Source organism: Microtus pennsylvanicus, chromosome X (assembly GCF_037038515.1).
Source record: "Microtus pennsylvanicus isolate mMicPen1 chromosome X, mMicPen1.hap1, whole genome shotgun sequence".
Taxonomy (NCBI): domain Eukaryota; kingdom Metazoa; phylum Chordata; class Mammalia; order Rodentia; family Cricetidae; genus Microtus; species Microtus pennsylvanicus.
The window spans coordinates 28,565,925-28,591,884 of NC_134601.1; the positions used below are offsets into that span (position 1 = coordinate 28,565,925).

General features: G+C 43.9%; 2 protein-coding genes across 7 annotated transcripts in view; both read left to right on the forward strand.

Annotated features, from left to right (window-relative positions):
• Positions 1-21,867: 21,867 nt before the first annotated feature.
• Positions 21,868-25,960, forward strand: part of Gprasp3 (G protein-coupled receptor associated sorting protein family member 3) — a 57,027-nt gene continuing 52,934 nt past the window's right edge. For 3 of the 6 annotated variants that reach the window (XM_075957773.1, XM_075957772.1, XM_075957771.1), the window contains exon 1: positions 22,372-22,484. The gene's annotated coding sequence lies outside the window, so the exon portion shown is untranslated. The other 3 variants (XM_075957776.1, XM_075957775.1, XM_075957774.1) reach the window with 2 other exon arrangements.
• Positions 22,479-25,381, forward strand: Gprasp2 (G protein-coupled receptor associated sorting protein 2). The gene has a single exon (XM_075957769.1). The coding sequence runs from the start codon at positions 22,524-22,526 to the stop codon at positions 25,026-25,028; it is 2,505 nt and encodes an 834-aa protein (XP_075813884.1). The 5' UTR covers positions 22,479-22,523; the 3' UTR covers positions 25,029-25,381.

Sequence of the window (25,960 nt, forward strand, 5' to 3'; positions counted from 1 at the left end):
ACACAGGAAACAAAGCCACTGTGAAGTGGGCTTCTAAATGGCATTCCCTCAGCCACAAAGAGTAGTACTTGGGTGTCAGAGTTTGTTCAATTTTAGGACCTCTGTGCTTATAAATGTAGGTATTTAGACTGTATTTGATAGTAGGGACAAAGTCTTTATGACAGTATCCACCTCCTTGTATAACAGTTGGAAATCATTACCATCTGAAAAGACAAATATTTTAGCCAGACAGAGTGCTACAGTCCTTTATTCCCAGCACACAGTGGCAGAGGCAGGTGAATCTCTGGGAGAGGTCAGCCTGGTCTACATAGTGAGTTCCAATCCTATCTCAAAAAAAAAAGACAAATATTTTCTACTGTATGGGAATTGAGATGAGAGAGTAGTCACTGGGCTAGTAATATTTTCTCACAACATTTATTCAATCAAATTTACTATGAACAAATTTAGTTTTTACTAGCTTAATTCAGGGAGGACTGCCCCAGGGGTGATCAAAACTTTCTAATAATACCATTTTATTAAACATGCATCATACTTGGCCCTACTAAAATCTTGTTTTACAAAAATTAACTCAAAGGAATCCCTTTCTTATTTCTTAGCTCGGTTATCTTCCAGAAAATTATGTTTGAAATTTTATTTTAGTGCATAGCATGACTAATCACTTGACTGAAGACAAAGAAATCCTGTCTTGAAAAACCAAAATAAATAAATAAATAAATAAATAAATAAATAAATATAAGTTTTAACCAAAAAAAAAGAAAGAACTGGGAAGGACTTGTGCTTAATTGGACACTGGTCTAAGTTAAAATAAACCAGAGGCTCCATGGGTTACTATACTCAGTTATATTTTTTTCTTACTATGTAAGCAACATTATTGGGTATATTTTTATTGATTTTTTTTGCCTTAGAATGATGACCTTAATTTTAATACCCAGCACCCAATTAAGAATCAGATTTGGTACATGTTGATAACCACAGTGTTGCAGGGGACAGAGACAGGTGAATCCCAAATATCACTGTTCAGAGAATTTAATAAACAGTTTTCACTAATAATGGAAATTAGTTTCAGCAGACCAAAGCAGTATAAATAAAATGAGACAAGTTTGTGGTAACATTCTTGAGTTATGGCATGAGGACACACAGAGTGAGGGCAGAGGATTGTAATTTTGAGACTAGTCTGAACTTCATGATACTGTCTTAAAAACAAAAACAACCAAACAAAACCCAGCCAGGCATGGTGGTTTATATTGATTCCAGGACTTAGGAAATAGGTAAGTGGATTTGGGGAAATTAGAGGCCAGCTTCTACGTGATGAGTATCAGTACCGCCAAAGTGACATAGTGAAATACTGGCTCAAAACTTTTTTTAAGTTGAGTGGTGGTGGCGGCACAGGCCTTTAATCCCAGAATTTAGGAGGCAGAGGTAGGCGGATCTCTGTGAGTTCGAGGCCAGCCTGGTCCACAGACCAAGTTTCAGGACAGGCTCCAAAGCTACACAGAGGAACCTCCCCACCCCCGAAAAAAAAGTTTAAAGCAAAGCAAAATATTAGCATCCAGGCAAATCCTCAATCTCCCTCTCCTTCTTTATGTCTGTATATGAGTGTTTGGGTGTGTGTTCTGTGCATACACATATGTGTGTTCTATGCATACACATATATGTGCGTGTTCTGTGCATACACCTGTGTGGTTCTGTGCATACACATATGTGTGTTCTATGCATACATGTGTGCATACATGTGGTGTACCCTTCATGCACAGAGACCGGAAGAGGGGGCTGGGTGCTCTGATCTATCACTCTACACCTGATTCCGCTGAGACAGCATCTTTCACTGAACCTGGAGCTAGGCTGGCCATCTGCAGGCCCCAGAGATTTTGGGGTCTCCACTCTCTTCAGATTCAATAGTCCAGGGGTTACAGGAACCTGCATGGCCACAATCAACTTTTTACAAGGATTCGAGGATCTAAACTCAAACTTTTGTGTTTGAACAGCAAGGAAACTTAACCAACGTTTAATCTCTTTAGCTCCCAGTAAAGAATTTTGTTTTGTTATTTTTTAAAGAAATTTATTATAATAAATTTCCAAAGTGTTTCTGTAAGTTAAGAGACCTTTGTAAATCATGTAAAATTACATTGGAATATTTCTCAAAAATAATTTATGCTGCAAAATTAATACAAGGTAAACTTTTAATTGTTAAGGAGCAAATAAAAATATGAAGAAAAACATGAATGGGTATTACCTTAACAACAGCAGTTTTCTTCTGCTCCTCCCCACCCCATCTTTACTACTGTGCAAGTGTGCGTGTGAGGGGTGGGATGAAAGACACACGGAGAGAGAAAGATTCTAAGTGTATTCTCAGCAAGTTCCAGGTGGTAAGTTATCATCTCCAAAAACAGGCTAGAGAGTGACGTAAAGCCAACAGGAGCAAGCTGTGGTGGTGGTGCATGCCTTCAATCCCAGCACTCAGATTGCGGATCTCTGAGTCCCAGGCCAGCCTGGTCTATAGATGAGATCCAGGATAGCCAGGGCTATACCGAGAAACCCTGTCGCAGAAAACCAAAACCGACAAACAAACAAACAAGCTGAGGCTGGAGAAGTGCCTCCTCAGTTGCACTTGTTGCTCTTGTAAAGAACCTGGGTTCAGTCCTGCACACCCACACGGTGCTTCACAGCAATCTGTAATGTTAGTTTCATGGGATCCTTCACCTTCTTCTGACTTCTGAGGGCACCAGGAACTTCTGAATCACCCCAATTAAACTCGTGCACCTCATTAAAGCATCACAATTTGGGGGAGCAAAAGCCACAGGTAATGCTGTAGTTGGGCTTGAGTTCCACAAAAGTATGTAGTCGCCATCCAATACAGCCAGGCAGAAGTTATGGGCTCTAGACTGTGTGGCCCTTTGCAGGCCCCTGGGTGTAACTACATCTGCAGGGGTTGCAGAAGGCTCGCAACCTTCTGAGGGTTCCATTGTCAGTAAACACGGGGTCGGGGGTGTAAGACAGAAAGTTGCGTTTTCTACATCCCCCCCACCACCACAGGGACACATAAAGACTGAATGGACAAGTAAGGAGCCCGTATAAGTCTGACCTAGGTCTTCTGCATATGCGTTATGATTGTGTAGCTTGGTGTTCTTGTGGGAGTGGGGTGTCTCTGACTCCTTTGTCTGCTTTTGCGTTGCCTCATCCAGCCTTGATATTATGGTATTGCGTAGTTTTGTTTTTTTTTTTCCAAGACAGGCTCTGCATAACCCTTGCTGGAACTCATTCTATAGATCAGGCTGGCCTCGAACTCACAGAGATTCACCTGCCTCTGCCTCCCAAGTTCTGGGATTAAAGGCATGTGCCACCACCACCCATCCACTTAGTCTTATTGTAAATTGTTTTAGCATGTTTGTTGACATCTCTGGGATGCCTGCTCTTTTATTGAAGGGAAACAGAGGAGTGGATCTGAGGGAGAGGGGACACGGAGGGGTGACTGGGAGGAGTAAATGGAAGGGAAACTTCAATCAGATGTAATGTACGAGAGAAGCATAAATAATAAAAAATAAATCTGATTTAATTGCACATCTCTAGATGGCTGTGTATTTGTACTCTGCATGACTAATATGTGGTTCATTAATGTCACTCTTGCTGACAATATTTCAGAAAAAATTGATGATTGTCAAATTATGAAAAATTGTGTTTGCAACCAACAAGTGTGTTAAAGTCGTATTTAACATCATGTACAAATAAAAACCCTTCAAAGGAAAAGAAAATGTCTATAGTGCCTTAGAGCACCTACTGCTGTTGCAAAGGACCTTTGTTCAGTTCTTGGTAGCCACATGGTGGCTCACAACCATCTGTAATTCCAATTCTAGAGCATCTGGCCACCAGGGCACCAGGCATGCTTGTGATCCACATACATACATGCAGGTACAACACTTATCTATATAAACTAAAATAAATTACTTTTAACTCTTTAGTTTTGTCGTAAGAATTGTTCTGGCTTTGTAAAGGAAGTTTGGCAAAGTTCTTTTTATTACAATTTTTGAAATGATTCCAGAAAACTGTTCTTCTTTAACTGATTTCTAGAATTCAGCTGTAAACCATCAGGTTCAGAACAGTTTTTACATAACTGTTTTTGAATACTGCTAGCTGTGCTTTCTATTGCTTCTTGACTCAGATTTTGTAGGTTGTATGTGTTCATAAATTTACCCATTTCTTTTAGATTTTCCATTTTGGGGTATATAATCATTCATAGTATTCTCTTAGGCTCATTTGTATTTCATTTCTATTGTATCCTTTTTCAGTTTTTTCTTTAGCCAGTTATTTGTCAGTTCTTAGGTCTTTGTCTTTGTTAGTCTAGCTAAATATTTATCAGCTTTATCCTTTTCAAAATGCAGCTCTTTTAAAATTGATCCTCTTTTTAATCATGTATGCCTTATTTTTGTTTTATTTGTTTATTATTAATTAAATTTTTCATTTAATAACATACCAATCACAGTTTTGCCAACCTCATCTCTTCCTGTTCCTTCCCCCACCTCCCGTGTAACCCCCCACCCACCCTACTCCTCCTTCTCTGTTCAGAAAAGGCAGGCCTCCCATGGATGTCAACAAAGCATGGCATGTCAAATTGAGGTATGATTAAGCTCTTCCCCTTGTATTAAGGTTGGATGAGGCAAAGCAGCATAGGAAATAGGTTCCCAAAAAGCCGGCCCAAGTGTTAGGGACAGGCCCTGCTTACACCACTAGGAACCCCACAAAGTGAATTTAAATTGATCTTCTACATTACTTTTTAAATTTTTGTTTTTATTTGTGCTCTATTCTTTAAAGTTTCATTCTACTGACTTTGAATTTGGTTTGTTGTTTCTTTGTTTTTTATTATTTTTTGAAACTGTGATGAGTGTAGCTAATCAATGTGTGCTTACACTTGCATGTTTTTTCTCATATTCCAGAACAAAATGATGAGAAAATCCCTCTCCAAGAAAAGGGGGGAGATGTGAGTTCTTCCTAAGAAAGTTGTAGTAAGGAGAACTTTCATGATGAACATCATAAGGACAATCTTCTATCTCCACAATCCAAGACAGTGATGGAAGCATTCATCTAAATGATGACTATGGTGACCTTCAAATACTGTAGTAAGTAATATAGGCAAGCTGGTTGGCATGTAATATCCCTTGAGGTTGTACAAGTTTCCCACTCTGTATTTTTTCTCTTGTTTCAAAAAAAAATTGAGCAGTGATGTAAGTCATACTTCTTTTGTTTTCACAGAAGATGAGAACCTGTGGATTGCTTCCACAGCAATATGGTTTCATGGACCTGGGCCTCCTGAAAGGTCACCATGAACACCCTCAAAAACTTTTTTTGCCCAACTGCTGACTGAGATGAACCTAGAACACAGGATACATCATAAAAGACCTGATTAGCAGTGCCCCAATCAGCAGGAAGCAGTATGGACAGTACTACGCCCATATTCCAAAATATGGTTCATAATTGTCTGTTTACATTTAAAGGTGGATATGATATAGATATGAATAATTTGGATTGGTATGTATCTTGGTTTATTGATATAAATTTAAGGTCAATTTTGTTATATGTATATGTATTTCTGATCTTGATTCAGGTATTGTGTTTGTGTAGTTCCTTTTAAAAATGTAATGTATAATTAAGAAATATAGGTTAATAGATAATCCTCTATACTAGTCAAGTTTGTAATCATGTTAGTTCAATTTACTATATTTCTAGAGATATATTTCAGTTAGTTAGACATTCTTCAACTCTTTCAGAGACCTTCAGAATATGGCATTTAAATGTTTTAAAAATTTAGGACTTTTCATGACAGTGAGACACATCTGCTCCTGGCAGCACCAACTACTTTGAGATAAAGATGGGCATCGAAGAGGCCCCTTAGCCATTTGGGCAAGAAACTGCTCTTGCCTGGACTTCTTCACTGGACATGCATGACCTACAGAGAAATAACTGCTGAACTTGCCTAAAGGTGAGATGATCCTTTGCCACCAACCACCACAGCCAGGTATGGGGGTCTTATGGGACGTGGTTTCTAGAAGATTAGGTGGGTAAGGATTCAGTGATGACAAACAGAAACAACACAGAGGCAGTTTGAATCTGAGTGTAATTTTTATTGATCAAAAAAGAGTTTTTATACAAGAAGTACAGGTATCACAATTCTTAAAAGATGTGTTCAGTGAAGCAGTTACAAAGAACAATTAAGTCATTTGGCACAGGAAAGCATAAAATCAATCAGGTATTACATTTCCTAAACAGTGGGTTCAAAGAATCAATTATGACTTAAACAGATAACATCTATCTTACTAAACAATGGGTTCAAAGAATCAATTATGACACTAAATCAGTACAAAAAAATCCCTTATAGTTAAGGAATGAATCTTAGGGCCTGATCAAGTTCATAAATTTTGATGTGTAATCCTTATATATCATCTAGCTTTTGTGTTATTAAAGATCCTTATTAAAGTTCAATTTAGAACTACTTAAGCAATGCTTTCTATACCTCAATATCAAAGCCAACCTCATCTACTCATGCACAGCCATAGAAATTCATATATTTTTGGGAGGATATTCTATCAAAGTATTATTTTATAATTATGTAAATGATTATGAAACAAAGCATTGAATCTCTTAGAGAAGAGGTCATGGCCAGTACCCCAATTCAAGGGGGTGGCTTATTCTCAGCCTAGGCTATCAGGAACATCTTGTAAATATTAAAAGGAAATAGAAGCAGACAAACTGCCATGAGAACTATGGCTCAATAATTTCTCTCTGGCTAGAGAGTTCCACAACCAGTTCCAGGAGACCTCCTCCATTTGGAGTCTAATGTCTCATTCTGTGGAACTTGTCACACAGAATCTACTGGGTTTGGTGTGGCAATCCTTCGGGGTTTCTGCTACATGACAGAGTCTGCAAGACATTCTGCAGGATACAGAAGAAAGTGACTGAACTGTCTTTGAAATTTCCTGCTTCATGGAAAAGGGTGACCTCTCACTGTTCCCTAGTTTCTGCTCTTGGTGGGACCTCCATTTATAATACAAGCCAGTAATACATGACTGTACAGTACTTCTCCTGTATTGTGGCACCTGCACTTTAGGACCATTCGTGAGCCTCGGGCAAGGGCCTGGGGACTGAAACACACAAAGACACACAGACAGAGAAATGGGTCATCCTTGAAACAAGAATGCCCCTTTATCATGTCCAGGGGCAGCTTATATAGGGATCCTTAACTGATAGCCACCCCCAGACAAATGCACCAGAAAACACTCCCACAAGAGGACCAAACTATACAACTGTCACATATATGCAGAGTGTCTAGGTCAGCCGCATGCAGGCTCCCTGGTTTTCAGTTCAGTCCCTCTGAGACCCTTGAGTCCAGGTTTGTTGATTCTGTGAGTTTTCTTAAGGTGTCCTTGACCTCTCTGGCTCTTAAAATTTCTCCTCCTCTTCAGTAGCATTCCTCGAATCTGCCTAATATTTGGCTGTGAGTCTGTGTCTGTTTCCTTTAGTTGCTGGATGCAGCCTCACTGATGACACCTAGTCCAGGCACCAGTCTAGTCACATGAGATGGCCAGTTCAGGCTACATATCTACTTTTGCTAGGAGTTTAAGCTGGGGTCTTCCTTGTAGATTCCAGGGAGATTCTCTTGTGGCAGGTTATTGTTATTACTAGACTGTGAAATGCCCCCTCTTTTCTAGTAGTCTCTCAGTACTTTTCTCCCTCTGCTCTCTCCAAACCTAATCATGACTGAGAGTGGTTGGGGATGGGAACAAGAGCAATTTGCTGGTTTTCTTTTTTTTGTTTTTTTGATCTTGGTTTTTCGAGACATGGTTTCTTTGTGCTGAGATTAAAGGTGTGTGCCACCACTGCCCGGCTCTACATGGCTTTTTAATGCAACTTTAGTATTGACTAGCCATCCCTTACCCTCTCTTCCCTAACCCCTTCTAAGCCCCACTTTAATTGTTGGATCCTCCGTGTTCATTTAAGGCCTCTTCTCACCCCGCCCATAATGGCCTTTCTCCAGCATCCTGGCCTTTAGAGATGCTCAAATTTAAATAAACAAATTCAAAGGTAAGTTCTACCTATGAAAGAGGGCATATAGTTTTTGTCTTTCTGGGTCTGGGTTATCTTACTCAGTATATTTTTCAGTTACATCCATGGCCCTGCAAATTTTATACTTACATACATTACAACTAAATAAAATCTCTCTATCTCCACCTCCGCCCCATATATATCCCAGTTTGATTATGCAGCTAACTGTTGATGAACATCTAATCTAGTCTGATTCCTTTTAACTTTTCTGACTATAGCCACAGTAAACATGGATGTGCAAGTTCAGCAGAAAGCCCCAAAAGTGAATGGGTCACCCTGGGTACCCTACCAGCATAAGCAGAAAGGGGAACTCACTGAGATGAAGTCGATCCAATCTGGCAGAGAGATTGTACAGCAAGGGTGTTTTCCAGCACGTGGCCCTGGGCCCTGTGCTGCTGGAAAAACAGATCCTTTTGGTAGGAAACCTCCATCTGTTAGGAAAAACCTTAAAACGATCCTGTCTACCCACACAAAATAACTCGAATTAGACCAGATTACAGTAAATCAAAGAGCCCACATTTAATAACTGCAATGCTCCTGGATTGTAGGGAACATGGCGGGGGAGGAGGGAGGGACTGGGGAGACAGAGAGACCATGCAAAACCTGAGACCATATGTTAACTAGCCTGTGAGAGTGGTCCTGACCCTTCCTGGAGAGGGTCAGCACTTGGCAGGCTTCCCTGAGGTGGAGTCTGAACCAAGGCAACTCCCAGGGGGAAGGGGCTTAGGATGGATGCCAGGGACTGGGATGATGCTTCCAATCTTCCCAGACTCATTGGATATAGGGGTGCTAGAGGGCTGGGGTCTCACTTTTGACCAAATATCCCACAACAGCCATCTGTAATTTGTTCATCAATGAGGAAGTTTAAAAACAAAGGGAATGCCTGTTCCTGATCACTGCTTAACTGGGTACTGATTAACACTTAACTATCAGGTATAGGCAAGAGGCCATCAGCAATTGTCATGAATCTCTAGAAACACATAGGTTTACAAAATAAAAAAAAAAACTCCTAAAACCAAGATTGTTTGGCAATCTTGACGTTTATTCTTCAAAAGTGGGCCTTAGTTTATCTTTTTTTTATCCAATTCTTTTTCTTTTTTATTTTTTTTATTTTTCCATTCAAAAATTTACACTTCCTCCCCTCCTTCCAGTCCCCCTCCCACTCCCCCACTCCCCTTCGTCCCTCCCCCTCCCTCCTTAAGAGAGAGCAGGGCTAGGAAGGTGAGCATCCAAACAGACTAGGATCCCACAAAGTCATTACATGCAGTAGGATCAAAACCCAGTGCCATTGTCCTTGGCTTCTCAGTCAGCCCTTCTAGTCAGCCATGTTCAGGGAGTTTGATCACATGCTCCATCATCCAGCTGGCCTTGGTGAGCTCCCATTAGATCAGCCCCACTGTCTCAGTGGGTGAGCGCACCCCTTGCCATTCTAACTTCCTTGCTCAGGTTCTCCCTCCTTCTGAATGCTCACCTTCCTAGTCCTGGATGGAGGGGGGAGGACCTTGGACTTCTCACAGGGCAGGGAAACCCGACTGCTCTTTGGACTGGAGAGGGAGGGGAAGGGGGATGGGGTGAGCGGGAGGGAAATGGGAGGAGGGGAGGAGGTGGAAATTTTTAATTAAATAATAAAATAAATAGATAGATAGATAGATAGATAAATAAGAGAGGGCAGGTACCCTCCCTGTGGGAAGTCCAAAGCCCTTCCCTCCCCATCCAGGTTTAGGAAGGTGTGCATCCAAACAGACTAGGGTCCCAAAAAGACAGTACATGAGGTAGAAACAGGTCCCAGTGCCATTATCGATGGCTTCTCAGTCTGCCCCTATTGGTAGCCACATTCAGAGCATCCGGTTTGATCCCATGCTCCATCAGTCCCCGTCCAGCTGGAAATGGTGACCTCCCATTAGATCAGCCCCACTGTCTCAGTGGGTGGACCAACCCCTCGCGGTCCTGACTTCCTTGTTCATATTCTCCCTCCTTCTGCTCTTCAACTGGACCTTGGGAGCTCAGTCCATTTCTCTGGTGAGGGTCTCTGTCTCTATTTCCATCCTTCGCCAGACAAAGATTTTATGGTGATATTCGTGATAATCATCAGTGTGATAGTGGGGCAAGGCCAGTTCAGGCACCCTCTACTCTGCAAAGTCAGAAAATAAACTCCCTCACTTTCACTAATGCAAGATTCCAGTGCTTTTGTTATGAACTGCTGGTTTTTAGTCCTCAAATGGCATCCACAGGCTCTGCATGGCACTCTCCGTTGATGCGTGCATGAGTACACATACACAGTACATGAGAAACATAATGTAAAAATACAAAGAGGAATGTAAAATGAAAACTTGGCTTAATAAAAATAACAAAATCATTGCTAAATTATGACAGAGAAGGAGAAAATAGGTAAACACGGGGACCAAAAAGATTACACAAAAATCTAAAGAATATAATTAAGTTAGTAAAACATGAAAGGGAATAAGAAGTAACTGCTTAATTTACAAATTTGAAATATTGGACTGGAGGGGTGGATCAGCATTTGAGAGCACTTTCTGCTTTTGCAAAGAACTCAGGTTCTTTTCTCAGAAACCATATGATGGCTCACAATCACCCATAACTCCAGTATCAAGGGATACAAAACCCTCTCCCTGTGTCCTCTCAGATCAGGTACACACCCACTGCACATATAAACATACAGGCGAAACATAAAATAACAAAGAAACCTTTAAAAAATTAAATTCAGTATGTTTTTACTTATGGTTTAAAAATTCAATACAAGTATACAACGTGTTTTGATCAAGGCCATCCCACACTCCCTCCCCTTCAATACTTTTCATACTTCCCCACCACTTTCTCTCTGAAACACATGTACTCAATTCTTTTAAGCTGAAGATTTTTATTGAAATTTTTATCTTTATTTTTTGAAAATATTATACATGTACATAATGCATTATGGCCATATCTACTCCCACTTCCTCTTAAACACTGCTTAGGGCCTCTTAACATCTCTCTCTCCCAACTTAATGTTCTCTATTTTATTCTATTATTGTATGTTTATGGACGTTTTATTTGTATGTATATCTGTGTACCACATACATGCCTGGTGCCTGTGAAGGCCAGAAAAGGGCATTCAGTACCCTGGAACTGGAGCTAATGATGGTTGTTTGTTGCCTCGTAGGTGCTGGGAATTGAACCTGGGTCCTCTGGAAGAACAGTCAGTGCTCTTAACTGCTAGCCATCATCTCTCCTTCTTCATGTCCTTTTATTTTTATTTGTTCTATTTTCTTTCATTATTATTGTTACTAATACATATATAAATACAATCCGCTTAGTTAATTTAGTGTTGCGCACATATATATGTTTTGGGGGCTGACCACTTACTATTAGATAATCAATTCGGGAGCTCATCCCTGGGAAGGAATGATTTTTTCTCTCAGCAGTCATTAGTTGCCTGTAGGTCTTCACTTAGGGTGGGACTTTGTGAGATTTCACCCATCCACATTGGCATGTCAGCTGGCATCGCCATTGATCAGGCTACCATATTTTGTTGAGCGTATGTAGGTGAAACTTTCTTGTCCTGTTTAGAAGATATAATCTCATGACAGATTTCTTGATCTTCTGACTCTTACAGTCTTTCCAGACCTTTTCCAGTCATGTTCCCTGAATGTACACCCTTAGATGTAGTGATTAGCTTGTAGAGGTACCAGTGTGGGCTGAGCACCCCACAGCTACTTGTTCTTTGTATTTTGACCAACTGACACTTCTGTGATGGTGCCTCTCTGTTTTGATGCTGCTGCAAAAAGGTTTCTTTGAAGATAAGTGAGAGTTATACTTATCTCTGTGTTACTAGAATGCATTTAGAAATTTTACTGGCTTTAAAATGTGGTGGTTGTATGCTCTCCTGTAGGGTTCATGGCATCACCAGCCAAGGGTAGTTGATTACATTTATAGTACCAGACAGGAATTCCCTTCTGTTGAGCAGGTCTTAAGTCCAGTTAGACATCTGTTCGTTACCCACAAGGTACAAGTGTTACTATTACACCTTTGGGGATATCTTCCTTTGCTGGTCATTGGTACTTTTAGGTGTCATAGCTGGGTAAGACTTGAATTTGTCTTTCCTTTGGCAGATTACATATTTCCTTCTTGTTCAGTGAGAGCTAAGCCTCAGTAAAAAGGCTTCCAGGCCATTTCCAGCTTGATTCCTCCAAGTTCTGTATCCAAAGTGTATGGTGTCTTCAGCGATTGAGAGTTACCTATTGGAGATTGTGGATCCCCAGACCCTGAATTTCCTGTGACGCCCTGCCTGCCAAAGTAAACAACTTGTTTTCCTATGCTTGCAGCTGTTCTGAGTAAACAACTTGTTTTGCAGCTGCTCTGAGCAAGAGACCCTCAGGAGTTCCTGATGGCAGGGGAGTGATTTCTGGTGGGCTTGCAGCTGAGAGTTAGGACATGGCCATTAGTCAAGGAGACCCTATATAAGCTGCTCTGGAACACAGTAAAGTGAGCATTCTTTGCGCCCCCCCCCGTCTCTCTCTCTCTCTCTCTCTCTCTCTCTCTCTCTCTCTCTCTCTCTCTCTCTCTCTCTCTCTCTCTCTCTGTGTGTGTGTGTGTGTTTCAATCTCCAGCCCCTTGCCCGACTTGCGAAATGTACCATAGTGAATGGCGCATAGAGCAGGTGTTGTGCTATAGTTACTTTCAAATTCCGGAAGGCAACCAAATGCAATGGCAATAGCCTGGAGTGTTTGGGGCAAATCTTGTGGATTCCCCTGACTAACAACTTTAAAGGAGGTTTCTCATTGTTGGTCTTGGGTGTTTTGTTAGATAAACTATGAATCATGTGAGTATGTGTTGGGAATATTATTTTGAGGTGTGTGACTTTTGTTTATGTTGCATTTGTTTAACTCTGTGAAGCTGTGATTCTTTGCCTGTCTTGAACACCTGATGATGTAATACAGAGCTGAATGGCCAATAGCCAGGCAGGAGCAATGATAGGCGGGGCTGGCAGGCAGAGAAAATATATAGGAGAAAACTGGGAAAAGGGATTCAGAGTAGTAGCCAAGAAGAAGGAGGATATCAGGGCCAGCCACCCAACTACACAGCAATCCACAGAGTAAGAGGAAGATTTTAAAAAGGAAGAGAATGGGAAAAACAAAGAGGCCAAAGAAGCTGGGTGATGGTGGCGCAGGTCTTTAACTCCAGCATCCAGGAGGCAGAGGCAGGTGGATCTCCGTGAGTTCGAGACCAGCCTGGTCTACAACAGCTAGTTCCAGGACAGGCTCCATAGCTACAGAGAAACCTTCCCTTGAAAAACCAGAAGTTTATAAGGATAAGACTCCATGTGTGATTCATTTGGGAGCTGGATGGTGGGTCCACCAAAAGAGTCTGAAGGGCATAACATCATCCTACTATGGTATGTGTGTTTATGTATGCATATACACTTATATATGTTATGTGTGACCTTAGGTAAGCATGAACCTATATGCGTCTCTATGGATTTTTCAAGCATCTTTAGTGTTATTCATGCCTTTGTTTTGCTGAAGAGGGAACAAGGCTAAGTTTCAAAGTAAGGGAAACAGGTTAAAAGGGGAGGAAGAGCAAGCAGCTGCGGGACTCGGATAACCAGAAGGGAAAAGGAGGGGAGGCAAAGCACTGGCATGCACAGAAAGAGCGTAGAATAAAGCTGTTCTCGGGTCCAGAATTGCTCATCACACATAGCCCATGTCACTAAATAAGCTCACAACGCATTTTCCCACAGGTTTTTCAGTCTGGCAGCAAAACTTGTCAGCTTTTGGTAGAAGCATTCCTCTGTAGGTAAATATCACAACAATATGCCGTGTTCCTCCACACCCCGGAATTAGAAGAGGAATTGGTGCTGCCATCATTTTCAAACACCTTTGAACTTACAGGATTGGGGATTGAAATGAAAAGTACCAGTGGCTTTAGGTCACCTGTGGCATTAAGGAGAACAGTTCAGTAAATACAAATTCTCTCTCTCAGGACTTTGATCCTCATTTCTCAAGTGTTACTCACCAATGAGATTATACTGTGGAGAAAAAGAAAAGTGCACAACGGAAGACCATTATCATTTTAAAGATTCATTTTGTTTATGTGAACATGTCCCTGGAGGCCTGAAGAGGGAGTCAGATTCCCTGGAGCTGGAGCTACAGGTGGCTCACAGAGGTTAGTGCTGGGAACTGATCAATGGGTCTTCTGGAAATGTAATGTGTTTTTAACCACTGAGTCATCTCTCCAGCCCCAGATAAAGATATTTAAACAGCAGAATTAAAGTGGTCGTTCTCTAATAGACAGTATCCATATATCTCCAAATATATTATTAAAATCAGTCTCAGGAACTCCTTCCATCCATCCCTCCCTCCATCCCTCTTTCTTTCCATCCTTCCGCTTTAATTGAAAATAGATTAAAAAGATAGGATATATTCTGATTATGTTTCCCTCCCCTAACTCCTCCAAGATCCTCCCAATTCCCCAAACCATCCCAATTCACAACTTTTCTTGTTCTCACTCATTAGGATACAAATGGGCATCTAAAAATGTTGATACAAGCCCACAAACCAGAATAGGACAAACCAAACAGGGAAGAAGAAGCAAAGAAAAAGCACAGGAAACATATATAGATGCAGAGACACACAGAGAAAACCCATAAAACATAAAACCAGTAACTATTTTACACACACACACACAAAGTCTCTCACTTTGCACTGTCACTGTGGGTCACAGCGTTTATTATCATCTGCTTCAGGGAAAAAAAAGCTTCTCTGATTATGTATATGTATATATATGTATATATATGCACACATATATACACACATTTATTCATGTGTGTGTGCGTGTGCGCAAAGGACATGCATGGAAAAATACACCTGACAAAGCTTTATAAAACCAAGAACCTCCAAAAATGCTATTGAGTTAGTTTTTGTTGGCCATCTCTTCTTGGGCATGGGGCCTAGCCTTATATGTATGCCCAGAGAGACTACATTGTGTTGGAGATGTGGGCTGGTGTCCATGTTCCCTCTCAGTACTGGGACCCTCTCAGTCTCAGCCCCTTGCAGGCCCTAGGCAAGTTGCCACAGTCTCTGTGAATTCCTATGTACATTGGCTCTGCTGTGTCTAGAGGTCCTTGTTTCCTTGGTGTGCTCCATCCCCTCTTGCTCTTAAACTTTCTGACTCCTCTTCTGCAGGGTTCCCTGAGCCTTGAGAGGAGTGATTTGATGGTGAGGTCCCATTTAAGACTTGAGTGTTCCCTGGGCTGAGAGATCCTGGAGTTCACTTGAAGAGAGGGAGGATGGATCACATGAACAAAGCAGGGTGGTCAAGAGCATGATGGCGAAAACCACAGAGCCAGCCGACATCCGACCCAAGCTAGTGGGAGCTCATGGACTATGGACTGACAACTGGGGAACCTGCATGAGACCAAACCAGACCCTTTTAATGTGGGTGACAGTTGAATGGCCTGGTCTGTTGAGGGAGCCCTGGCAGTCTCTCCAAGAGTTATCCCAGGTGCATGAACTGGCGTTTTGAAGCCCATTCCCTATGGAGGGATATCTTGCTCAGCTTTGATATTGGGGCGGGGGAGGCTTGGTCCTGCCTCAAGTTGGTATCCCAGACCTTGTTAACTTCCCAAGGAAGGCCTTACCCTCTCTGAGGAACAGATGGGGATGGGAAGGAGGAGGCGGGGTAGGAGAAGGGGAGGGAGAGGGAACTGGGGTCGGAATTTACAATGAAAAGTAATTTTTTTAAAAAATAAAAACGTGGAAAAAAGACTTGAGTGTTCTAAAGTCTTTCACCATGTGCTGTCCAGCTGTGGGCCACTGTATTTGTTACTGTCTGCTTCAGGAAAAAGCTTCTCTGCTATTGGTTGAGCAAGACACTGATCTATGAGTACAGCAGAATGTCATTAGCCGTCATTTTACTAAAACCTTCCCTTAGCAGAATAATAATAGTATTTGGTTTTACACTAGATCCCTGGCCTATCTAGTCTCAGACTCTTGACAACCAAGCAGTTTCAGGTATGAATTCCATCTCCTGGAGTAGGCCTTAAATCCAATCAGATACTGACTGGTTACTCCCGCAAGGCTTGCAGCACTGTCTGTCTCCCTTAGTGCATCCTATAAACAGGGCAGCTTTGCAGAATGAAGAGCTCATATACCTTTCTCCTTTAGGAGCATACAGAGGACCTTCAGTAGCACGAACACTAGTCCGGATGGGTGAAGGCTCTATGTAGGCGCCAGCTCAACTTCTCCAATAGTCACTGAGCTGTGGAGATATTGTCTTCAGCAGCAGGGCCTTCCCATCAGTTTGTGAAGAGCAACAACTAGCCCTGGCAACAGCCTGGGTTGTTTGGGGGTTGCTTTTTTCTTAACATATAAACAATGTGAGTCAAATATCTGTTCACAAAAAAATACTGTTATGGAAATACAGAAAACTTCACAATGAAAGCAGGTTTCTCCTTTCATATTAGTAATTGTTTTCAAAAAGAAAAAAAAGGTAGCAGTCTCCAAGTTGAACTTCAAGGACCATCACAAAAATATTTCTTCCTTAGTGAAAAGAGAAGAGGAAGGAGTAGCAGCAGTGTTGAGAAGTGCAAACCAGATTTTCCTAGAGACGGAAACATAGCAAACGGTAGTGAGTGTAGTGAGTCAGGATGGGAAAGGAGTTTCTTAATATTGACATAATGAATTACAGGACTCCCTCAGTATCCACGGCAGAGGGGTCCCAGAACCCCCTCAGATCAAAGTCTATGGGAACTCAAGTCACTTGCACAAAACACCAAGGAATTTCCATATAATGCATGTGCTTGCCCCAATATAACTTCATCTGCTTTGGGTTGCTTAAAATACTGAATACAAGGGGTTTGAGATTTCTCAGCTGTTAAGAGCACTTACTATCCTTGAAGAAGACCTGAGTTTTATTCTCAGCACCCAGATATTGGCACATAAACATCTGTAACTCGAGTTACAAGGGACCCCATGTTCCTGACCTCCGCAGGTACTAAGCAAGCATGTGTTGCAGACACACTTACACACAAAACAGCTGTGCACATAAAATGAGAAATTATTCGTTAAAAAGGCTTAAAATGCTGAATACTATGTACAGACTATATGTACTATGTACATATGTACAGGCAGTGGGGGAATGTTGGCAAGAAAACGTTTGCTATGCACAGAAACATATTTTAGAAAAATTTTCCCAACCAGGATGCCTTGAACACAGAGAGGTGGAACAGGGACTAGACAGATGCACCTGTGTTATGAATGTAGTAGCTTAAGATAAGGCACATTTACTATTTTACAGTTATGGAGGTTATAAATTATATTTAAAAGGTGAGAGTAATGCAAAGATGTTCTGGGGGTTCCTCGCCTGTTACCATCACTATGGGAGAATCTTCTCTGGTTTTCTGCCCAGCTTCTGCTGACAGATTACATTCTATGGCTACCGTACTCCCATCTTCAAAGCCAACAATGGACTTTCCAGCTTTTCTTCTCCCATGCTGCTTGCTTCGAACACAGAAGCTTATGCCACACCTAAGTACTCTTGCAGTTATATTGGAAAGAATAATCCAGCATAATTGTGTGTTAAATTCCACAATTAAGAACCATAGGTACACCTGCAACTTCAATTCTCCTTGGCCAAATAACACATATTCACAGGAATGGACTGGGTATGGTTTGTTATTTTGCTAAACACTGGGTAGGTGCTTAAATGTATTTCTAAGTGGGCAAGCCCAACGGCTTCAGTGTGTGCTTAATGCGACTGCTGTTTTTCCTACAAACAAGCACAGGCAAAAGAGGATGAAGAGCAGAGGGAATTCTGTGGATAGAGCAAAATGAAAGATTCAAAAGGAGTCAGATGTGGGTCTTAAGAGAAAAGATGCGTGAAGGGTCCTTTCCCTGAGATATACCGTGAACCTAGGCAGTTAGACATGGCTGACATCGGAGCTGGTTAATTCCTCCTGCGTTTGCATACGGGCAAATATGAGAGCTTGTACATGTTTGGCAAGAGAAGATTTCAGAGCACCATTGGCAAGGAAACTGAACAGGCCCAAACTGTGTCCCCACACTTGGCTGTGGAACAGCTGAGAGGCAGGACTCTAAGACACCCTGAAATACTGACAGGGAAAGGGCAATAGTCAATAAATAACCCCAAGGTATTTCTTTCTCTCCTCTCTCTCTCTCTCTCTCTCTCTCTCTCTCTCTCTCTCTCTCTCTCTCTCTCTCTCTCTCTCTCTCTCTCTCTCTCTCTCTCTCTCTCTCTCCTCTCCTCTCCTCTTCTCTCTCTCTCCCTCCCCCTCTCTCCCCCTCTCCCTCTCTCTTCCTCCCTCTCCCTCTCTCCCTCCGTCTTTCCCTCTTTGCCTCTGTTTCCCTTTTGGAATAGGGGTAGTTGAGGAGGGGGAGATGTAACAGAAGCCCCCACTTCAGATCCCTTAGAGACAGAAAAGCCCCCCTCCTCTTCATGGCTGCATGAACCAGTTAGAAAAAACATGGGAGAACCAACAGGAACAACCTACTGGCTGTCTGTTGCTAGGTCACCTGTCCCCTCTCAGGCTGCAGTACTGAGTCCCCCCCCCCCCCCACTTCCACTGGCGTCATATGAGTGGGTGGAGGGGGGAAGCAGGGGGGGCAGGCAATGTCCAGCCTCGTTTTGAAGTGCTGATGTACCTAGGGGCCCACTCAGTATCCCTCCGCTGCCTCCTGCTCCCCAACTCCAGACACCCTCCTTCATGTAGTCCCCCCCTCCCCAAAGCCCTCATAGACCCTAGCTCTCAGGCATCCCCCACCCTGGAGTGGCACCAGAAAAGTGGTGGTGGTCTCTGGTTAGGGTGAGCAGGGGGCTGCAGGAGCTCACTGTGCGACCCACCCCCTCCCCAGGGGAGCTGGGCTGCGTGCGGCCCCGCCCTCTCGGAGTCGGAACTACGGTGGGCCCAGGCGGGGGCGTCGAGCCTGTGCGCCATATCCCTCCGCCCCCTTCCCGACACCCTCGAGGCGAGCTGTGCCTGCCGCATCCTGCGCAACAGCTCCTGCCCGTTTGCTGCAGAGGCGTGGGGGCGGGACGCGTCTCTGCCATTCCACTCGCGCAAAGCGCCAGGAGACCAGAGAGAGAAGAGCTGCGGAGGACGGAGCACAGCCGAGAGCAGACGAGCAGACGGGGGACGCGGGGAAGCCCGCAGACCTGGGCCGTGCGCCTGGCCAGGCAAGTGGGGGTGTGTCGAGGGCTCGGGGCGGCCGCGCTCTGCGGACCACCGCCCGGCCCTGACAGTGCAGTGGGGGCGAGCGGGTCGCGGGGGCTCCCCGGAGTGGTGCGCGGTTCCCGGAGATCCTAGGCGGGAGGAGGAAGCGGGAACCCCGCTCTGGCTAAGGACCAAGGGGGCGGCTGGAAGGCTGGCTGTGAGGGTCTGGAGGCAGGAGGGGTAGGACAGCCTGGCAGTCTCCCTTCAGGTGTCAGAATAGGCCCTGAAAATGTTGTGCGGTAGGCAACGGCGGGAAAAATGGCGGTGCGGGAGTTGTGTGTGTATTGGGGGGGGGGGTGCTGGGAGCCCCAGGGTGCGGGGCGGGTGTCCATCTCTGGGGCCAGCTCAGCTGGTGGGGGTGGTGAGTCGCCTAAGATACTAGGACGCTGATCTGTTCCGGAGAGGGACCCTTGTACCCTGCGCCCTGGGTGCCATCCCTTCCCACAGGCTCCTGTTTGATGGCAAAGTCTCCTGTCTGCGCGGTAGGTCTGGCGTGTTCTGACAGGCCACAGTGAGCATCTGTAGACCAGAGGCTTAAGGAAGGAGGAACAGAAAAATGACCTGGATTTCTGGAGGTGTGTGGCAATGGGAGTGGGCACCAGACTGTGAGTGGAGATGCGAAAATGGTGGGGGTGACAGATCAGACAGGTGGGATATCCATTAGTGTCTCCTAATCTCATTTCTCACAGCCTTTCAGGTACTTTCCCCAATGCCCTTCCCCTCCCTTTCAAATTTGGGGTCTGAAAAGATGGTTTGGGGATGATGACGGAGTCATAAATCCAAGGACCACTTCAGAACCTGCTTTCTAGAATGTGCTGCGCCCTTCCCCCATTTTTTGCTGCGCAAGAAAAGGAAATGTGGCCACCTAGTGGTGAATCTTGAGAATGGCAGGACTAATGATTATGACATCAGGAAGTGGGTGTTACCCTCAGGAACCCTGCAGCCAGGCAAAATAAAACTAGAATGTTCCAGCAGTAGGACCCTAAATGATGAAAGACACACAGTCTTCTCCTTTGTAGTGTTCTTCTCAAGAAGATCAACTGCTGCCATCATTTCCCGATTGCCTAGCGTTTTCATCCCTTTGTCCACAGGCCTGCTTTAAGTCTGATCAGTTCTGCGAGAAAGAAAATAGGGATCGAGAAGACTGTCTCAAGATCTCTGGAGGTTGGTGAGAATCGTAGGCAGTAGAGGACCCAGGTACTGAGGAGGCAGATGCAGAATGCTGTAACCCAAGAGGGTGCATGATGTCTTTCCTGTCCCCTAAATCTGCCCACAGCTGCTACCATCATCTCCTGATTGTCTTACATTTTCCTCTTTGTCCACAGGCCTGCTTAAAGTCTGGTCAGCTCTGCAAAGAAGAGAAAAGCATTGAAGAGAGCGTCTCAAGATCTCTGGAGTTTGGTAAAAATCTGGGCAGTGAAAGACCTAGGTACTGAGGAGGCAGATGCAGACTGCTGTAACCTAAGAGGGAGCATGATGCCTTTCCTGTCCCCCAAATTTGCCCACAGCTGCTACCATCATCTCCTGATTGTCTTACATTTTCCTCTTTGTCCACAGGCCTGCTTAAAGTCTGGTCAGCTCTGCAAGAAAGAGAAAAGCATTGAAGAGAGCGTCTCAAGATCTCTGTAAGATCTTGATGTCTTTCCTGTCCCCTAAATTTGCCCACAGCTTCTCCCATCATCTCCTGATTGCCTTACATTTTCCTCTTTGTCCACAGATCTGCTTAAGGTCTGGTCAGCTCTGTTAGAAAGAAAACAGTCATCGAGGAGACTGTCTCAGATCTCTGGAGGTTGGTGAGAAGGGGGGGCAGTGGAGGACCCAGGAACTAATAAGGAGGCAGATGCAGACTGCTGTAACCCAAGAGGGTGCATGATGTCTTTCCTGTCCCCTAAATCTGCCCACAGCTTCTCCCATCATCTCCTGATTGTCTTACATTTTCCTCTTTGTCCACAGACCTGCTTTAAGTCTTGTCAGCTCTGTTAGAAAGAAAACAGTCATCGAGGAGACTGTCTCGGATCTCTGGAGGTTGGTGAGAAGGGGGAGCAGTGGAGGACCCAGGAGGCAGATGCAGACTGCTGTAACCCAAGAGGGTGCCCACAGCTTCTCCCATCATCTCCTAATTGTCTTACATTTTCCTCTTTGTCCACAGACCTGCTTTAAGTCTTGTCAGCTCTGTTAGAAAGAAAACAGTCATCGAGGAGACTGTCTCGGATCTCTGGAGGCTGGTGAGAAGGGGGGGCAGTGGAGGATCCAGGAGGCAGATGCAGACTGCTGTAGCCTAAGAGGATGCATGATATCTTTGCTGGACCCTAAATTTGCTCACTGCCACAGCATCCTTTATTTCCTTTCAGAGCTACTAGGAATGTTGAGGTAGATGTGAATTAGACTATGATCCACAGGACAAGACATAAGAGCTGGGACCAGGGAACAGGAACTTTAGGCAGAAAGCAGGCATGGTTTTGTTGTTGGATTGGGCTCAGAGATGTGTGCCCACGTAGCAGGCACCGAGCCTCCATTTTCTTTTATGCATTTGTAGGACTCCTTGCCGTCAGCTGTTGATCTTAACACCACCTGGACATAGAAGAGAGGAGGGAATTGCACCACATCGGTGAAGGTGGGTATGGGAGAGGGTTCACATTTAGATGAGGGCAGTAGAGATCGACAAGACTGGCTACTGAGAGATTGGGGCTCCCCTCTGTCTTCATTTCTAGCGTGTGCACTGTCTCCTCAACCCTGCACCTGTGTTCCAGCAGGCAAGAGGAACATAGAGGTTTTCTCCTAGCTGAGCTGTTCTTCTCACCATCATTCACCAGTGTCTCTGTGTAAGTTTCTCCAGGAGGCAAGCGAACTGTATAGGACTGACTTGCTCTTTTTTCTCTTCCTAGATCACCTACAGTGGCTGCTTGGCGATTCTGTGCTTGCTGCTGACCAGTGCAGTCAACAGGTCTGCGCCCACCTAGGACCTGTCCATCTTCCTCCGGCTTGGTTTCGCCTCTTCTGCACTGTATCTGTGTTATTGACTGAGATTGTTCTTGGGTAGGAATCTTATTAGTGCCCGATTGGTGGTTTACCTCTGCTACTCACTATATCTCTTGGATCATCAAAAGATCAGAGTGCGAAGAAGATACAATATTGTGACAAATCTCTTGTTGAGACTGAGGCTTTGGTAGGCATCCTTAATTGAGCCTTCACTCTAATTTGTACCATGACTGGGGCAGAAGTTGAAACTGGTTCTCAGGCCAAATCTGATAAGAAGCCTCAGGAAGAGGTTATGGGTGGGGCCAGTGGAGAAAGTGAAGTCCCTATGGTGGTCAGACCCAAAGTCAGGCCCCAGGCTCCAGCCACAAGTGGGGCAAAGCGCAAAAGTGGGAGTAAATCTTCATCTCGGGGAAGGCCTAAATCTGAAACCCAGTCAGTGTCTGGAACAAGGCCTAAAAATAATGGCCAGGCAATGGCTAGAGCAAGGCCTAGATCTGAGGCCCAGGTAATGCCTGGTGCCAGGCCCAAAACCGATGCCAGGGCAGTAGGTGGTGCTCGCCCTAAGACTGAGGCCAAGCCAATCCCCAGAGCACGGCCTAAGGATGATGCCCAGGCATGGGCCCAGAGTGACTTTGGGGCTGAGGCAATGTCACAGGCTGAGAGAGCACCCTTACCTAATGCTGTCACCTGGCCCCTGGTCAGTGCTGCGTCTACATCGGTTCCTAAATCCAAGAGTCTATCTATGGATAGAGAACTGGTCAGTATGAATGAGGAAACCTTTCCTGGGGCACAGGGTCAGGCTGGACTCCAGCCCTGGTTTAGACCTGGAGAGGAGACTAATACAGGTTCTTGGTGTTATCCCAGGCCTAGAGTGAGGGAGGAGACCTCTAATGAGTCTGGGTTTTGGTCAGCAGATGAAAATTCTACAATGTCTTCTATCTGGACTGGAGAGGAGACCAGTATCAGATCATGGCCAAGGGAGGAGGCAAATACTAGGTCCAGGCACAGGGCTAAACTTCAGACTAATGACACTTCCGGGCCCCGATCCAAACAAGATTCTTGCTCTGGGTCTGAGGATGAGGCAGGCAACTCATTCTGCCTTTGGGCTGGAGAAAATACCAATGACTTGTTTAGGCCCAGAGCCAGCGAAGAGGCAAATGTGCGACCTAAGGTCAGGGCAAAGAGAGAGAACTGTTTTGAATCGGAATCTGAAGATGAGTTTTACAAAGAATCGTGGTTTTTGCCTGGGGAAGAAGCTAATAGGTTCAGGCGCAGAGACAAGGCAGAGTCTAATAACATCTTGAAAAACAGTAACAAAAATGATGTTAAAACCAGTGACAGGGTCAAACAAGAATCCAGCTTTGAGGAGGAAGTCATTATTGGATCCTGGTTCTGGGCAGAACAAGAGACTAGTTTAGAGGCTGGAGCTTCAGCAATCGGTGAATCTGAACCAGGGGCTGAAGAGGGAGCCATTGGTGGAGCTTTGTTTTGGAATGAAGAAAAGCCCAATTTGGGGGCTGTGGCCAGAGATGAGGTCAGGCCTGAGTCTGAAGAAGAGGCCATATTTGGGTCCTGGTTCTGGGATAGAGATGAGGCCTGCTTTGACCTAAATCCTAACCCTGTGTACAGGGATAAGAGCAGGTTCAGAGATGCAACTGAAGACATTGATGAATCATCCAGGCCCAAAACCTGGGATGAGGTTACTTTTGAATTCAAGCCTGTTCTTTACTGTGGGCTTGGCTTCCCTTTTGAATTCCCCTTTAGAATATTTGAAGGGGATTCTGAAGATACTGAGGCAAAAGCCAAGGATGAGGAACCTGGTGCAGAAGGGGAAGAGCAGGAATCTGGCCTTCCGCCTGATCTGCCTGAACCTGAGTTCCCATTTCAGTATGATCCCAATTACCGATCAGTCCAGGAGATTCGAGAGCACCTTAAGGCCAAGGAAAGTGCAGACCCTGAGAATTGGTCTTGCAGCTGCATACAGTGTGAGCTTAAAATTGGCTCTGCAGAGTTCGAGGAGCTCCTTTTGCTAATGGATAAAATTCGTGATCCTTTTATCCATGAAATCTCTAAAATTGCAATGGGTATGAGAACTGCTTCTCAGTTTACCCGCGATTTCATTCGAGATTCTGGTGTTGTCTCACTGATTGAAACCCTGATGAATTATCCTTCCTCCCGAGATAGGACTAATTTTTTGGAAAATATGATCCACACGGCTCCACCTTATCCAAATCTAAACATGATTGAGACCTTTATATGCCAAGTGTGTGAGGAAACGCTTGCATATGATTTGGATTCCCCTGAGCAGCTCACTGGAATGAGGATGCTTAGACACCTCACTATAACTACTGATTATCACACACTGATTGCCAATTACATGTCTGGGTTTCTCAACTTATTAAGCACAGGCAATGAAAGAACAAAGTTTCATGTTCTACAAATGCTGTTGAACTTGTCTAACAATCCTATGGTGGCAAAAAAACTATTCAGTGCCAATGCTCTGTCCATATTTGTGGGTCTCTTTAACGTAGAGGAAACGAATGATAACATTCAGATTATTATCAAAATGTTTCAGAATATCAGTAGTATTGTAAAAAGTGGAGCAATGTCTTTAATTGATGAAGATTTCTGTCTTGAACCACTTGTTTCTGCATTCCACGAGTTTGAAGAGCTAGCTAAACGGCTGCAAATCCAAATAGATGATGAGGATGACCCCGAGGAGGGACAGTAAATTCATTGTGTTTAACCACCTGCCACTGCTCAGCCTTATGTTCCCAAAGAGCCCCAAATAGTGCTTTGGTGTTCACAGTCTGGTTCTGTGCTGTAACTTAGAGTTTTAATGCTATTGTGAACTTGTCAAACTCTTGTTGTGAGCTGGATCATTTGTGGATGCCAAAATATATCAGAACCGAAAACATATTTGTTGATATTTGTCTTACTGTTCAGATTGTGATATTTTTTAGAGTTGAGCTCCCAGTGAACCAAGTCATATGAGTAAGCTATCCTGCTCTTTGTTGTTTAAACATGTGGTTCTCTACTTGAGTCTGTGCTTTCAATAAAGTTCGATGTTGAAATTGGCATAAATGACCCTTCTTCACTTTAAAAAGCAGGTGCAGATCTATTATACGCATTCAAAATATAGATGATTAGTATTAGAACAAGCACATGCTTACTAGAAAATCCTATTTTAGGAAGGGAGATTACTGTGAACTTTGGTACTCAAAAAATGCTTCCAAGAAGTGGGACCTAGATAGTCCCTGAACAGTAAGCATCTTGAAAATGAGCCATAGTGATGTGAAGCAAAGTGTGTGTTGGGAAAATATGTTCCAATAACATGAGTGAAATAATTGAGAGGAGCGTAGAAAGTACATACAGGTGGGAAATTAGGCAAGGTAAGTGTTGAGGAACTGCATAAACCAAACTAAAATTAACAATTCGAAGTTTAGATTTTGCTTCAATAGTACCTAAAGGGTGAATGAAAAAGACTCAAATTCAGTGGTTCTCAATCTGTGGGTTGCGACTCCTTCGACAAACCTCTGTAGCCAAAACATACTTAGAATTCATAACAATAGCAAAATTATAGTTGTGAAGTAGTAACAGAAATAACTATGGTTAGAGATCACCAGAACATGAGGAAGTGTATTAAAGGGTCACAGCATTAGG